The sequence below is a fragment of the Ischnura elegans genome, chromosome X, assembly GCF_921293095.1.
Source record: "Ischnura elegans chromosome X, ioIscEleg1.1, whole genome shotgun sequence".
Classification (NCBI taxonomy): Eukaryota; Metazoa; Arthropoda; class Insecta; order Odonata; family Coenagrionidae; genus Ischnura; species Ischnura elegans.
In genome coordinates, this window is record NC_060259.1 from 44,904,880 (window position 1) to 44,919,535 (window position 14,656).

The window sequence follows — 14,656 nt, forward strand, 5'->3', positions numbered from 1 at the left end:
GCTGCTGAGTGAAAGTACATTATTGTTCTAGTTTGCCTGATTCTACGTAAGATTATGGCCTAAGGTATTTTTTAATACTCGTGTACGGCTACTATTATTACACGGCTATTTTAGGGGTCATGGACATTTGTGCGTCACGCCTGTTTTTTCAGACCGTCCATGCAAGAGAAGTTTTCCATTTTTTATGACTTCCTGCCAGCTGGATGGATGGAAAATAATTGTTACAAGTTAGGTACTTTTATTCCTGAATTCTTGTATGTTGCGGTCACTTTAGTAACTATTTATTTCCCCAATGCTTGATTTGATGGCCAATCATCATCTTTGCCACAATATGGAAATTCATTTAGGCTGTATTTTCATTTCACATCTGTCAAAACCCAGTACTCGATTCCAAATTTGTCTGGTTTATTTGGAATTTACCTCATATAAGGACAGCTGCATTTTTTTTGATAGAGCTGTGCATTTGCTATCACGCCAAAGTCGCCATCGGATTCACTATCTTGGACTTCGTCGCTTCCATCACACCCAGATGTTGATGGATTGGTCAGAATGTCCTTGAACTGATGTTTACGATTCACTTCCAGACTGATCTTCAATGTTCCCTACAGCTATTTGAATCACGACGATTCTCTTCTCTTGATATATTTCTCGACTTCTTACTTTCTTCCTCAACTCGCTACTGATATGCATGCAAAAAAATCTACAAACGAAAGTGCATTATGGTAGAATCTTCTCTAGTTGCATTGAAGGTATAGAGAGCTGGAGAGCATTAGAAATTCATACAAAAGGACAAAATTTTCAGAAGTAACGCTAATTGCCGTTCGAAAGGCAGGGACTCAACCGCCAACCGTATCCTGATTCGTATCTTCCAGGAACTTGCAGTAATGCTTCTTCTCTGACCTACGTGCAGATTCCAAAGGTAGGAATTACAGTTGTATTTTTCAGTCCACCCAATTCCTCCGCTCTCTCAAAAAGAGACAGGAATTTTCCCCAGGATGCAGCGTGCAGTCAGCCCGCCCCAAACCCCGACGGGGTCAGGCGGCACTAATGCTGGACACACGGCAAAGGGGCTAGGTCAAGTGACAGTGCCGTCAGGCCAGAAAAATGAAAGTTATTCGTAAACCTGATGAGTCGGTATTGAAAATAATGTCTCTAATAGCTCTGAATCTTGGACGACGGAAAAAAATTCTTGGTATACGTGACCATTTTCCGATGTGGGTAATTCAATAATCTTTGAAAAATAAATAAAACAAAACTAAAATATCATAATTACATGAATTTACGCAAATCAAGGATTGAAAAGGTTTTATTTCCCTTTGTTGCCCAAAAAATATCGAAAGATTGTGCACAACAAGTCGCTATGCCTAGGTTTTCGAATACAGATAGGAGCCCTTGGGACGAAACTGGCATTGAACCGGGTACTTCCAGATTCAAAATGAAGCAAATCATCTACCACACTTGCCTCTTGCTGATTATGTGATATACATGGCACAAAAGTGCCCACAGGCAAGAAAATAGCGCGAAAACCAGTTGTGGGTCAAATGACCCCTAGCCATCCTTCTAGGTAAAACACGTCATAAAAATTAAAAAAAAAACATTATTGTTGAATTTATCAAAATATAGACCAAAATGAACAGTCAAAAAGTTTCGAAATTTAAAAAAATATTTTAATAAGAGAAAAATAAATTTGCGTTCTGAAAATGGGTCAAATGACCCCTGCCGTCCTTCTAGTGTTAAAGTATGATGAATGCCATTTTTTAAACCAAATGATGGTATTTTCCTGGTGGACTTCTCTAATTTGTTTACAATTTTTTTTGTTTTTAACAATCTTCTTGCATCTGAGAGTAGGTGAATATTTGGAACTTGATTCAGTAGAGTTTAAAGATCTGACAAGTCAGAGTGGGTGACATCATGCTTAATCGACCAATTGCAACTCGATATCTAACGGAGGTGAATTGAGTTCGGGATCACATGCTGCTTCATCATGTGAGACGCTACTACACAACGTCGTCAGTCTTCCTGCTCACAGAAGATTCTGAATGAGTAAGAAACTCATCTGTACTTGAATGAGATAGTGACTCATCTGTATCACAGTAAGTAAGCAACTCATCTCTACTTGAGTAAGAAATTTTTTTTCCACTAATATCTGGTAATGAGCAATAATGGATTGAGGCTGAATTTTCCAAAGTATTCAAATTTGAATGTGACTGGTCTGAAATATCGCCACTTTCTGATCCTACATCATTTTGGCAACTATCGTTATCATATTTTTTCTCCTCAATCGAGTCAATACCATCCTCAAAACAATGCAGCAGATCAGCTATTAATAACTCATTTCACCCACTTCGCATCAATAGACAAAATGGCTTTCTTTTTTTTACTCATGGTTCCCATAATTATAATGCACAAAATACAGATGGTGGCTCAGAGTGAATCAGAAGAAAAATTATAGAAAAATCGTATTGGTAATATATTTTACATTTACTGCAAAAATAAAGAGCGTAATTTTTATTTAAAAGAAGTTTTAACTTACGCAATGGGATAGGCAGCAGCACTTATACACCTCGTCCGCAGTTGGAGAAGTATGATGAAATTTGCAGCAATGCGATAATTGTAGAAGTAAACCAATTTTAATGATTGAAATTGTTGATCGAAAGACTGAAGTTACAATAATAAGTTTGTATGTGGTACCACTAACCCGAGTGGGCGCTTCCCATACATATGACTCACGTGTCGACTAGTGTTGACTCGCGGTAACTGTTTATAACTCTCCAATTCCTGTGCGTAATCGTTTGTTGACTTGTGTCACAACAGTCGCCGACACCAGTGGCGTAGCGAGGGGGGGTTTTGGGGGTTAAAACCCCTCCCCAGGGCTCACAGAAATTTTTAAGTTTAATCATTTTACTTTTAACTGGGTTGATATTACTAGTAGAATAATGTAAGGATTAATGAAATATCCGTCAGAAAGCCATAAAAACTCACCATTTTGAAGCATTTATCTTAAAATTCCGCAAGTTATTAATCTCTCACCTACCGCTTATCCTGGTGGGTATTCCATACCCCCACACACCCCGGTATTAGTTGCACCTGAAACCCCCCAGACTGAATTCCTTGCTGCGCCCTTGGCCAACACAATTGAATGGAACACGAAAACCGCGAGGTAAGTCGACTTGCGTTGACGTGTGTCGATGAATGGAAAGCACCCAGTGTTGAATGTTATTATTTACGCAATAAAAGAATATTGTTGCTCTCGTTGCCATGGGATACATTTGGTTTGCTGTATAATGACTTTTTAACACTTTTATTTACTTTTGTTAGTAAGTAAATATTTGTATTTCCCTCTCGAAGAAAATATTTGTGTTTGTGTGTATTTGTGTTAATATAATAAATTTGAGCCATGATTAATTATAAATATAGTTTACAGTTCAATCGCAAGAAATTTCATTTTGTTTATCCCGCTATGTCGCTCGTAGCGACAAGCAGACCAAAATGGAGCAATTACAAAAACAAATGAGCGCAATGCGGCAACGTTATTCAAAGGACCGCGTTACGGAGGTCGCGGCATCACGGACTACAAAATATTTTGATTTTGACTATACGTGTACCTTAAAAAGTGAGCCTTATGGGTCGTAAGAAATATTTCGAGGTTTTCGGTGTTATTCAATACATCGCGGTATTTGTTAGTTTTTCAGTTTCGGGCCGACAAAACTTCCCATCGCAGAAAAAGTCTCTAGCACTGCATATTATACATACCTGAACGGCCAATAAGAAATCCAGGTTCGAATCCCGGACAAATCAAATGATTTTTTCCTGCAATAATTCCCATTGGTATTGATGTAAAAAGTAATGAGATTTTTATATAATGAATCAAGGGAAACTAAATACTAAAGAGCCGTCTATGAATCGCACCCTGTCTCAAGTTATGACATTCATCAAAATTAGTTACCGTTAAACATCCGTCGAACAATGGTTTCTGCTTGTATTCCTGTACAACAGGAAGATGAAAATGCGGCACTAAAAAGCCACCATTTTACTTGAAAGGTAGAAATTAAAATAAAGGTCAGTGACCATATCTAGTACCAAGCATAAACAATTTCTAGGCCATGGGCTGTATAGCTATTGAATATGTAGTATTTGGTAGCCCATTATAGCCTTATAAAAGAGGAGCTTTACTATCGTCATAATATCACCTATATTTTCCTCCATCAGGTTAGTAAGCCCAAAATCAAAAACCTAACTGCCGCCTTTCGCCAAAGGTGACAGGACTCCCAACCTGGTAAAGTTGTCATGTGAAAATATAATTTAAATCGAAACTTTTCTATATTTAACTGATAAAATATGTGAAATTTGACCTCTATAATGTTTTTAGAAAGGAAGACACGTAGTCTGAAGTTTAGTATACGGCAAATATTCCTATATCCAACTACAATGATAATATAATGATATTTTTTAGATTCTCGTTAATTTCAAATGAAATTGGATGTATCAAAGAATATAATGGAGGTTTCCACCTAGGAATGTTAGTTTTATTTCGATTTGGGAATCGTTACTGAACCACTTCAAAACTGAGTGCAACCACGTTCTATCCTTAAAAACGTATTGTTGGTACCACTGCATTGCCGTGAAAATTTTCAGTCTCATGTTCATGGAAGAGCGTCAAGGTTGTAAATGTTAACAACAAAGTCTAAACAACAGTGGTTGGATAACGTCACAGCTAGTGTAGCGACGTAGTTTCAACTCCGCCTTTTATTTGAGAAATAACTACACCATGTAAAACCTTTTAACCCTCATTTACTTTCTTTATATGTGTAGTGCGTTTTGGACATTATTTCGTTCTGCTCTTTTGCAGTTTTAGTTCTAAAAATGTAGCCCATGTGTTCCGAATCCAAAAACTATGGGCAATAGCGGATCGAAACTAGTGAAGAAAATCGTCTCACCTTTATCAGGTTATTCAGAGCAGAAGTCGGAACCTGATAACTGTGAAAGTGTTAAGCTAGCTACTCCATATGTATTATCGAGGAAAGGGTTAGTGTTACAAAACTGTTATAATACTGCTGAATGGAGTATTTGTAAATTTTAGCAAATACGCGTATAAAGTTAGCAGCTAATTGACTTGAAATGCCTTTGATTTGAACGAAAATGATTTTAGGTCCATGTTTTTGGACGAGGATGGCGACTTGGCCCATGAGTTCTATGTGGAAGAGCCGCCGCAGAAAAAGGGAGCTAAAGCTACTATGAAGAGAGTGTACTCAAACCTCACCCCTCAGGTAACAAATTTTATTCAGCCGTCAAGTGACAATAGGAAATTATCGATATTAGAAGGAAGGTTTGGTTTGTAATGGCTATGGTTGTAGCAGGAATCCGTGCTTTTTTGATTTGTGTGATAAGGTTTAAATGTTGGGATATACGTGCACAAGTTACTGTGAATGATTGCAGAATGTGATCTTCGCCTTGAAGAACCGTTGTTAGTTCTTGGCTCTGCACAAGAATAAAGTTAATAGCGGTGTAAGACTTCCATGCTGTAGATATGCTGCACAGTTATAAGGGTTTTAGTGTAGAAATTTTCATTAGACGTTCATACTTGCATGAACGCGTGCAGAAGCAGTTATCTTTCTATTAAGGCTTCTGAAAGGCCCTAGTGTAAGTTTTGGTCAGATTAAGATTGTGGTGTCTTGCAGTCAAGGTGTTATTGGACAAGTTGGGCAGTTCAGATGTAGTCAAATTGCATGGCATGTATAATTTGTACAGTCTGATAAATTATTTCTCTTGGTAATTGTCAACATTGGGTGTGTGCGAAGCTTTATTGGCTTGCAGATCATATGACTTGCAAGATGCCCATTATTGACGGGCATGAATGGGCCATACCGTAGGGACGTACAGTTTTGTATCCTACGATGAAGAAAGTTTAAATATTTCATTCTTATGTCTAAATTAAGCTTTCAAATCCACTGATATTATTTTTAGTCATTTACGTATCCAAGGTTATGCAAGTTGGTGCCTGTTTCTATTGTAACTATTTCCAAGCTCATAAGTTATGGGCTCGTTCATTACTAGTCTAAACTTTTGCTCTAACAAAAGCAACAGTCTTTAGCCATATTATCATGTAAATAAATAGATGAACAGAAAAATGGAATTCATCATCCAGTGACAACGAGTTAAAAATTACAATTATGTGTATACATATATCATTTGTATCTGGGGACCATTGTCACAGTAAATAATGTATTCTATCTCATTCTTTATGTTAATCGTAAACGGGTAAAACTATCCCGATGCTATGCAGTATGTAAACTGTGCTTCAAGCATATTTCACGCAGCCCTTCAAAATCGACCTCTACTGTTTTCAGTGAATGCCTGTTCAGTACTGCAGGCAATATTTCTGCCAAAAAATGAATAGATTAGACACAGATAGGGTAAAAGTGTTGAATTTATTAAATCAAAACCTGGAGAAAGAACCATTGGCTGCCTGATGTAATCTCGATCATGCTTTCTTTAACAACATGTTGTTTTAACTTTTTTGCTTGGCAAATAAATTTATGGAGACCATCTTAAGTTTTTTTTTACCGAGCTTTCTTGCTACTTTACATCTTAGTGAAATTATTTTCATTCACTTTGTGCAGTTTTTCATTTAATTTGCCATTAATTCAGATGATAAGAGTTCATCCTTGGAACTGAGTATCGAGAACCGATGGGGGAGAAAAAGACCGGAACCGAGAACCAAAAAAATTGACTCATCCTTTCTGAAAGCCTGGTTACACGGTGCATTAACCCGTATGGGTTAATGTCTAAATGTATGAACGCGAGAATGAACGGAAAAATGCACCATGTAACCACTCCAAAATGTACAAATGCATGAACGGAAAATAGAACCTGTTCTAATTTCGTTCATGCATTCGCACAAGTTGAACTCATGACAGAGCCACTTGGTGGCAACAAAAACTAAACGCCTCGCGTTACGAGAAAATGTGTGAAAACTTGTGAGAACGCATGTATCGTGTAACCGCTCATTCATGCTTCTCGTTCACGCAAATTTCCATGGATTCAGACATGCAAACAGACACGCATTCATACATTAACTGGTATGGGTTAATGCACCGTGTAACCAGGCCTTTAGAGTTATGGAAAATGAGGTGAAGGTTTGAGTACAGGTCCCGATGATAGGGTATGATCCCTTGTTAAGCTGGTTTGCGAGGGGTAGCTGCTTACTAGAGTATTGCTTGGGGCCCAATCACTCCTTATCTTCTTGGTCAGATATAGTCAGCGTTATTTCTTATTCGTCCGATATACCTGATTGGCTAAAGCTATCATTCATTTGTATGTGACGGAAAACCTGTGTTGGCCAAAGCCTATGATAGCGTTAAATGCCATTATTTGCGCCGTCAAGAGTTTGACAAACTTGAAAATTTTCATCTTGGGAGTATTTGCTTCTTAGCACTTGGGTTTCTTGAGTATGGAAAGATACATAAACCTTCTTTACCTTTGTTTTTTTTTAATTAGGCAAGTTGTATATAGAAATAAGCTAAGTGCCTATTCACAGCATCTAATTACATTCGATCATACTTATGCACGCTCATCTTATTGTCTGTTAAACATAACCATTGCTTACTCAAAGGTGCTGTTCACTAAAGCCTGAATAATATGACCTTTTTTTTCATCACTTTCGTGTGCTCATTTTAGGGATCACTCTAGTGATTACCCGGAAATGATCGTCTCACAGGATTGTTTTTTGCGATGGCCCCAATGATGAGGATTCCCATCACTTTTTTCATCACTTGGCATGTAGTTTTTTCCATCACTGAAATCACATATCAGCCAATCAGAATGCATGGCCATGTAGTGCAATTGCAGCACAACGTTTGACAATTACGGGAATGACATGGGCAGACATGAATGACTAGCTGTGAGAATGCTGAAAAGTGATGGAAGGAGTGGAAGAAATAATGACTGTGATTTTTGAAAAAGTGATGCCTCGAGCGATCACTTTTCTGGTCCCAAAAAGCGATTGCTCAAGTGAACACTAAGAGGAATCGTGTGGTTTAGGCTTATTTGTTGATAATTATTTCTCCAAAAAGTTTCAAAATTTTAATTATTTGTTATTCAATGACAAAAGGTTCTCCAGCATTCAGAAAATTAAAAATGCGCGATGAATGCTGAAGAGTAAGGAGATGGTTGGGTAAAGCGTGTTTGTATTTTAAATTTATAATTGTGGAAATCCTCTAAATATATTCATCGAATGAGATTAAATTTTTCTGATAATATGGACTAGGCTACAAATAGATATAGATACTCGAGAGTTATGAGAGCTTTTTGATAATTTCCATTTCTTACTGGTGTATCTGATTTTCTTCCTTCAAGCCTTAGAAACACTAGAGTGAATCTAGGGTTTTCCACCCGTGCAATTATAGTTAACCTGTTGCTTAAAGTTGCGGGTGTGAGGAAATGGACAAAATTTTTGTTCCAATGGTTAGCCTCTGCAAAATCTTCTGAGAATGGCTTTAAACTCTTGTATTTATCAATTATTTGCCTCTGCCTCCATATAAAGTCTCTGCTGATGGTATTGAGTTTCCCTATGATTGTCTAACATTTGGGCCTTATTTTATGTGAGTGCCACAACTTTTGTCGGTGGGACAAGTTTACTTGTAAGAGTAAATTTCTTCAACACCGTTATTTAGATGAGGGTTCCCTGTAAAATAAGGTTCAAATCATTTTTCTCAATAAAAAAAGTTATTCTGGATTACAGTGGAACCTCGATCTATCGTTTTTCAGGGGGATGGACGAAAGAAACTATGAATGTGGGAAAACAATCAATGCGGGAATGTTTCGCTAGGTTGCCTATTTCACAGGAAATGCAGAATTTTGGCGTGTAATTATGATATTCCCTAAAGGATTTAAACAAGATTTTATCTAATTACAGGAATACTAGTACTTTATCGAGACACTTAGGTCATATTGTTGATTTGACTAATATCGTTTTCAAATATCCTTAAGGAACACGCCACCTTGCTAAAAAATGTTTGCCCTCCACTCGGCATTCACACTGCTATCATAGATCTCTGTCTGATGTAAAAAGTATTATCCATCAAACACCATTTCCAGTACACGTATTCACGAGAGCAATGTGCATGTTATGCTTAAAACAACCGCTTTCGCCGGCGCAGTGATTGGTTGTGAGATGGATCACAAGGACCAAAAATAGTCTAGTATTTGAAATGTTCCTGTCTAATAAACATATTTTCCATATAATTTAGGCAATGTGTAAAACGTGAACAATGTTGCGTTAATTGTCAGTGGCACACCCACCTGATCCTCCGCTTCATCTCTCCGCTTGTTTTCACCATTTAGCTCGCTCTACCCCCACCCCTACCATCATGTGCTTGTGGACAACCCAAGGCGTTCTGCAATATTCATGCGCCTCTAGCCGGGATTCTTTTTGTCATCTTTAATTATTTTCAGTCCATCTTTTAAAGTTCTCACTTGTTTCTTTGGAAGGGCCATGGTCCGAAGACGGATAAAAATAAAACCTGACTTTGTTAAACACACATGGAAAACACTCGCTAGTTTGAAGTCAACCCATCCTGGAAAGTAAGGAACCACTCGTACGAGGTGAAGTTTGGCACTAATGCTATCGCTTATGACATATGCAGAGCATACTGCAGAGGGTGAAGCATGTCCATATGACTGCGCCATGAAATTTTTTGTCCTAAAGATAAGGCAACTTACCCATTCTTTTCTAATTAGCGTAGCGCCAGGTGATCAGATGAATTTGTATAATTTGTTGGGAGAGACAAAATATCCTTAGAAGAAATCCCTTCGTCAGTAACTCTGAGAAGTGAGACTTACAGAGTGAGAGTATAACTCCTAAATTGATAACTGATAATAACCTGATATCCTGTTTTCCACATGCCACAAAAATGTCACATTAACTGCCGAGAAGCTCAGCTATGAGGATATCGAGTTTTGCCAAATCAACATCGTATTTTTCCAACTATTTCCTTGCTTAAAATGCATAAATAACGTTAGAAATATGTCGTGTTTGGTCTCGTTCTTTTTTTAATTACATGCGAATTAGTAGCATTTCAATCTTATATAAGTATGGTAGCAATAGCTAGAATTCATTGTTATATAGACACCTTTTGGGCTAATAGGTGATTCATGCCAAAGTTGACCTTCAGAAACTGGGAACTTTGAAGCTGGCAGGCTGAAAAAACTTCAGTGGGGGAGAATGGGACAGGAGTGAAATACGTTTCTATTTTTCTTGTGTAACTTGATTTTTTTTAAGCTAAGGTCTTCGTAATACGATCCCTGTGGGAAAGGGGACCTTTTGTTTGATTTTGGAGAAGAGGAAAGTGTCAGAAGGGGAGGCGAGTGCTGAATGGAGGGGGATAGCAAATCTTGGGAAATGCACTGATGTTACCATCCCATGGCACTGAGCTTCTTCCTATGGCAGTTCCATCTCCTGGGGAAGATTCATATTTTGTGCCGGTCCTAATTATCCATAAGTGATACATGGTTTATATTTCGTCTCATTTTCGTCAAACGATGGATGCGGGATAATTATGCCTCGGGACCACAATCTTCAAACAATCAATGCAGGAAAATGATACTTCAGGGAACAAAAGATGTGGGAAAAAATTACATTGTCTGTATGGAACTTCATTTGGGACCAGGAATGATGAATGCGGGAAAACGATCAATGCAGGAACGATAGATCGGCGTTCCACTGTATTTTGAAAGTTGGACTTCTTCCTATGTTTTTACATAATTGCCATGGAGATCAATGCAATTTTGCATAAGGAGACCATTTATTTTACATCTGCATTGTAGAACTCTCCCGCTGCTCCACTAAGGTTATGCTTCCTTCATCAAGCATTGGACCAAGCTACATGTCACTGTTGTGGAGTCCCATGTCACAGTGTTTGTAGTGACTGTAGCTTCTTGGTGGACTAAATTTATGGACAACCCTTGTACAACACTTATTAATTTAGTTATTAAGGTTCTTTTCGTGATAATTGTGGTAAATAGTTAATAATTATAAGGCAAAATTCATGTTAGCATGTTTAGCTATACTTACTGTGAAAATACGTGGGTGTGAAGCAAGGATAATGTTAATTGATCATTCCCTGGCTAAGTCCGCAAAATGCATGATTTTCGTTGTCTTTTAGGATGTATTGATTCGAGTTTAAGTTATATATGTATTTGATTCCAAAAGTTTCAGTCAGTCAAAGTGAGGAAAAATCTCTATTCTAAATTTAAATAATATTAAAGCCAGATGCAAGGTAAAAACATTGATCATCACATTGAAAAGTTTTTATTATAAATTTTTGTTATCATTTTACTATTAATTTTTACAATAATTCCAATATGTAGCTTCTCATGTTGATCAAGCATAAAGACTTTACCTCTGTAACTTTGTTAACCTCAGTATGAAGGGTATGTACTATTGTTAATGTCAAATAAATATTCTTGTAGCAAAGGCAAGTGTATGGAAAATAATATGGTGTAGTAATTGTATTCAGTATTTGATTTCTGAAACATTCCCTTGACTTCAAAAATCATGTAGTGATAAGAAATATTTGAACTTAACATTTCATATGATAATTTCTTTTTCTTTGTAGGGTGAAGTTGCATACCAGTTCCCCAGACTCCACGTAGATTTTCCAGTCATATTGCATCAATCTTGACCATCTTGCCTCTATGAGGCCATTTCATTAAAGCTGCTGTTGTACCAAAATAACCTTAAGTTTTTGGTGAAATAAGATTTAATCTCAAGATGAAAGTGTTAAAGTAATATCTGATTAGGAAAGTCTATGAGGTTAAATCATGAAAAAAAAAATATTTTAATTTTTGTACCAATGTTGTACGTACTTGTTTGAAGGTTGACTTTAAAATTCACTGTGTATAGATGAATTCTGATCCCAATGAAAATTTTATGAAGAAATACATCAAAGATGTCATCAAAAATAAGAATTAAACATTCATACTGTTTGTTGAAATTTATAAAATGATTCAAAATTGAAATATACATGGATGTGTTTTATTGACAATGAATATTTTTTTAAGTTAAGAAATTCTTCACTTGATTCCCTGAAGTCTCCTTTGGGTCAAAATTCCATTGGCATTTGAAAAGTAGACTCCACATGTCAACCAATAGATGTCAACTAACAGACAAGTATTTGCTATTGTTCTTCTTTAACTACATCCCATTTATGTTTTAATCAAAGACTGTAAAAATGTTTTAATCTCATGGCACAGTTGTTCTTTTTCCTGTGTCCATTATCAGTTGAATGTTGAGAATGGTTGAGGTATGTTCTTTAGATTGTATCTTTGTAATTGAATGCATTTAACAGTAATAACCAGGGTCATTTGAATGTTCCTGGCCACTAAAAAAATGAGGCTGTTGCAATTCCCTTGTTGCAGATAAATAATTTTAAAATAATGAAGCCTAGTTCATAATTCGGGTGCTACAGAAATGTATCCAGAATGTTTGTGTTGATTTTTTTGTGGTTACATATACCGCCAGGGACTTGCATGTATCACATAAAAGTGTTATTCATTATTCCCTTCAAGTGAACTATGTTCCATTGATGGTAATGTATGTTCTGGCTAAAAAGTTTGTATTTTTCTTTTCAATTTTGTTATTTAATGGGTTGAAAGACATAACCTGATAAGAGTGAGATGATTTTCTGTTTGTGAGAGAGTATTTAAGATAATACGATTTTCACTGTATGTATCCCATTAGCATTATTTTAAGTAATTATTCATTCTATAGAATCTAATGAAGTTATTAAATTTCTCAGCAGATTATCTCATTATTGGATTTGTACATTTGTGAAAACTAGTTACTAAAAAGTTGTGGTGGAGACTTTGTGATCTTTGCAGCTTATTATTCATCTTTAATGTAGCATTTTTTGTTGGAAGAAAAGTCAAATATTTATAATTTCCTCAATAGTAAGCATATTATCTCCCACTTTTGTGAAAAGCTGGGTGTTTGTGTGATATATTTTTGAAACCAGTGACTGGACAATGGACTAGTTACTGGAGGATAATTTTCATGGCTGTGCATATGTAAAATTTTTGTTGGCTTTCAAGTATGTTAATAGTTTCGTAAAATTTTTATACGTTTAATTCAAAGAGTAAAAGTCATATAATAAAACCATTAATTGCATAATTTTGTTTCAAAAAATTATCAAATGTTTAAACATGTTAAATTAGCATCTGTGGTATGTAAAATTCAAAGTGCAAATTTAAGGATACAAATAAGTCATTGTAATTATTATTGTTCATTTTAAGAGTAATTCTATGACTTGCACAACATACAAAATGTTTAAATGTTCAAGAATGTTACTGATGAAGTTTCATGTCTCATCAGTGGTTGACAGTGAAATTAATTCATTGAAAAATTTGATATATATATGTTTTTCATCAAAATGCCACAGACTAATGTTGATAAAAATATGCCTAAATGGGTGGAAATTTGAAATCTGATTGAGTCCAAATAGCAAATGCTCTGAGAGTTAAAGGCTGACAGTGGGTAAAGGTGATTGATATAGTTTTTTGTGTCACTGTCATTCTTCACTTGCAAAGCAAATTAATGTGCTGTATTTGTCTCTAAGAAAGTATATCTCCTAGATATACCTCTGATCGGAAAATCTGTGTTCTGTTTAAAACTTCACTGTGCTGAGGGGAACGTTGGATGCCTTAAAAAAGTCCTGTTACCATATCATCATCAAGTATTTATTTGATAGGTCTGTACTGTGCCATTTTTTGTTCTTTGAAGTGTTCTAGTCATTTTCATACCTTGTTTGATGGATCTACTTAAATGATCTATTTTATTTGGCATGAATTAGGAATGAGTTTTAATCCTTGATGGGGAGTAGCAATTCAAAATTTTCAGAAATGGATGACTTTTAATTGTATTTTCTGATAAGAAGAAAGTATTATTTTCTTTTTCAGCCATGAATGGTCTAGGGTGTTTGGTATTTTAGAAACCAAGAATTTATTGTGTTTCTTATTTTTTGTTTCATGACACATCTCCATTTCTTTTTGGTATTCATTCATGTAAAAGTTATATCTCCTCTAGGAATGGCTTCTATTAAATAAAGAATACGAATTATTTTGCATTATGTTTTGTGTATTATTTTATTGTGGACAAATATCCATAGCAAAATAGTCTTTATTTCTTTGAAATGTCTTTTTATGGAGAGGTCTTCACATTTTTGTTTTCATCGGTTCTTGGATTCATCTGTGATAGTGTGTGTGGGTGAGGATTCCCCTCTTGGTGAAAAAGAATCTTTTTCTCATCCTTCTCATATAGTTGTAAGCTAGAAACTTCCTCTATTGTTTCTTAAACTTTCCTCTACTCTCTAGTATTTCTGATATCTAATCAAGGTACAGTACATATTTAAAAATTAATTTTTATTTTAAAATTTAATAGGCTATTGTCTTTTAATATAAATGCATATTAATAATTATTTTAGCGAAGCAGTAACAGTCTGAAAAAATTCTGCAGCAGATGCAATTATTGTACTAATGTATCAAAGTATAGAATGGAAATGTTAGCTTATTGGCATGCAGAAACATTCTGTAAGATGGTAGAAAAAAATCACCCTCGCAAACTTGATTACAGGCTACATTTTAGGGGGAAAAGACTTTTCTA

General features: G+C 35.8%; 1 protein-coding gene across 3 annotated transcripts; it reads left to right on the plus strand.

Annotated features, from left to right (window-relative positions):
* Window positions 1-4,607: 4,607 nt before the first annotated feature.
* Window positions 4,608-14,123, plus strand: LOC124170891 (tumor suppressor candidate 2-like). 3 transcript variants are annotated; one of them, XM_046549918.1, is made up of 4 exons: window positions 4,608-4,770; window positions 4,813-5,025; window positions 5,150-5,267; window positions 11,616-14,123. In XM_046549918.1, the coding sequence occupies exons 2-4, from the start codon at window positions 4,895-4,897 to the stop codon at window positions 11,679-11,681; spliced, it is 315 nt and encodes a 104-aa protein (XP_046405874.1). In that variant the 5' UTR covers window positions 4,608-4,770; window positions 4,813-4,894; the 3' UTR covers window positions 11,682-14,123. The 3 variants fall into 3 exon arrangements, with proteins under 3 accessions (XP_046405874.1, XP_046405872.1, XP_046405873.1); XM_046549917.1 differs by having other exon boundaries at window positions 4,609-4,770; window positions 4,850-5,025; XM_046549916.1 differs by having other exon boundaries at window positions 4,608-5,025.
* Window positions 14,124-14,656: the final 533 nt, after the last annotated feature.

Excerpts from the sequence above, each read along its gene's own strand:
- LOC124170891 (XM_046549916.1), top strand. The coding sequence starts at position 4,895 with ATGGGCAATAGCGGATCGAAACTAGTGAAGAAAATCGTCTCACCTTTA. Across the intron at positions 5,026-5,149 it reads TATGTATTATCGAGGAAAGG|GTCCATGTTTTTGGACGAGG; the intron begins GTTAGTGTTACA and ends AAATGATTTTAG. Across the intron at positions 5,268-11,615 it reads ACTCAAACCTCACCCCTCAG|GGTGAAGTTGCATACCAGTT; the intron begins GTAACAAATTTT and ends TTTTCTTTGTAG.